Below are 870 nucleotides of genomic sequence, written 5' to 3'. Positions count from 1 at the left end.
CTGCTGTTCATGATATTAACAGCACAAGTTGATAATGTGCATGTGATCAGATGTTCTGGAGCACAAGGTTGTGATGTGATGTGTGTGATGTGTGTTATGTGTAGGCTTTGCTAAAAAGATATGTTTTTAATCTGCACTTAAACTGGGAGAGTGTATCTGAACCCCGAACACTGTCAGGAAGACTATTCCAGAGTTTAGGAGCTAAATGTGAAAATGCTCTACCGCCTTTAGTGGACTTTGCTATTCTAGGAACTACTAGAAGTCCAGAGTTTTTAAATGTAATAGTTTTATTTTATAGCAGAAAGACGAATAAACAAAAACATAACATAAAACATAAACAAAAAGTGCATACTTCATTTTAGAAAAATTATTTAATACATTAAATTAATTAATAAGTAAATAATAAATCAAATAATATATATAATAAAAATAAATAACAAAATTATGTTTAAAAAAGAATAAATAAATATAATTAATAAAAAATATTACATCTATTGCATCTTCCCCATCCAGAGTCACGTGTGCGGCTGAGAGTGAACTATCTCGGTATGCGGAGTCTTTCATATAATGTAGCCCCGCCCAATATTGCCCTGGCCCCGCCTTAACCCTGCCCATACCCCTCCTTAACCCATTCCTGGCCCCGCCCCCTCTCTCAGAGCTTTACACGGCGGCGGTGCTGCGCGCGGCCCTGAATGAAGCGGAGCGGCGCTGATGTGGATTAACGGGACCGGATGCTGCACGCGCTCCCCCCGCTGTGTGTGTGTGTGTGTGTGTGTGTGAGTGAGCAGTAGGAGCCGTGTTTCCGGTGTCGGTGTGCTGGAGGACAGAGGAATGTGGAGTTTACAGAATGCCCGACAGCGGCGGAAAGAG

The 870-nt window shown here is 41.5% G+C and overlaps 1 protein-coding gene across 1 annotated transcript in view; it reads left to right on the top strand.

Moving 5' to 3' along the window:
* Positions 1-637: 637 nt before the first annotated feature.
* The window catches only part of zdhhc8b (zDHHC palmitoyltransferase 8b), a 32734-nt gene continuing 32501 nt past the window's right edge, over positions 638-870 (top strand). Inside the window, exon 1 of the mRNA XM_083527359.1 lies at positions 638-870. This exon is cut by the window's right edge and continues 81 nt beyond it. Coding sequence (XP_083383485.1) covers positions 848-870 — 23 coding nt within the window. The 5' untranslated portion in view covers positions 638-847.

This window comes from Silurus aristotelis (genome assembly GCF_946808225.1).
Source record: "Silurus aristotelis genome assembly, chromosome: 23".
Taxonomy (NCBI): Eukaryota; Metazoa; Chordata; class Actinopteri; order Siluriformes; family Siluridae; genus Silurus; species Silurus aristotelis.
This window is presented reverse-complemented; position numbering and strand designations above follow the sequence as displayed.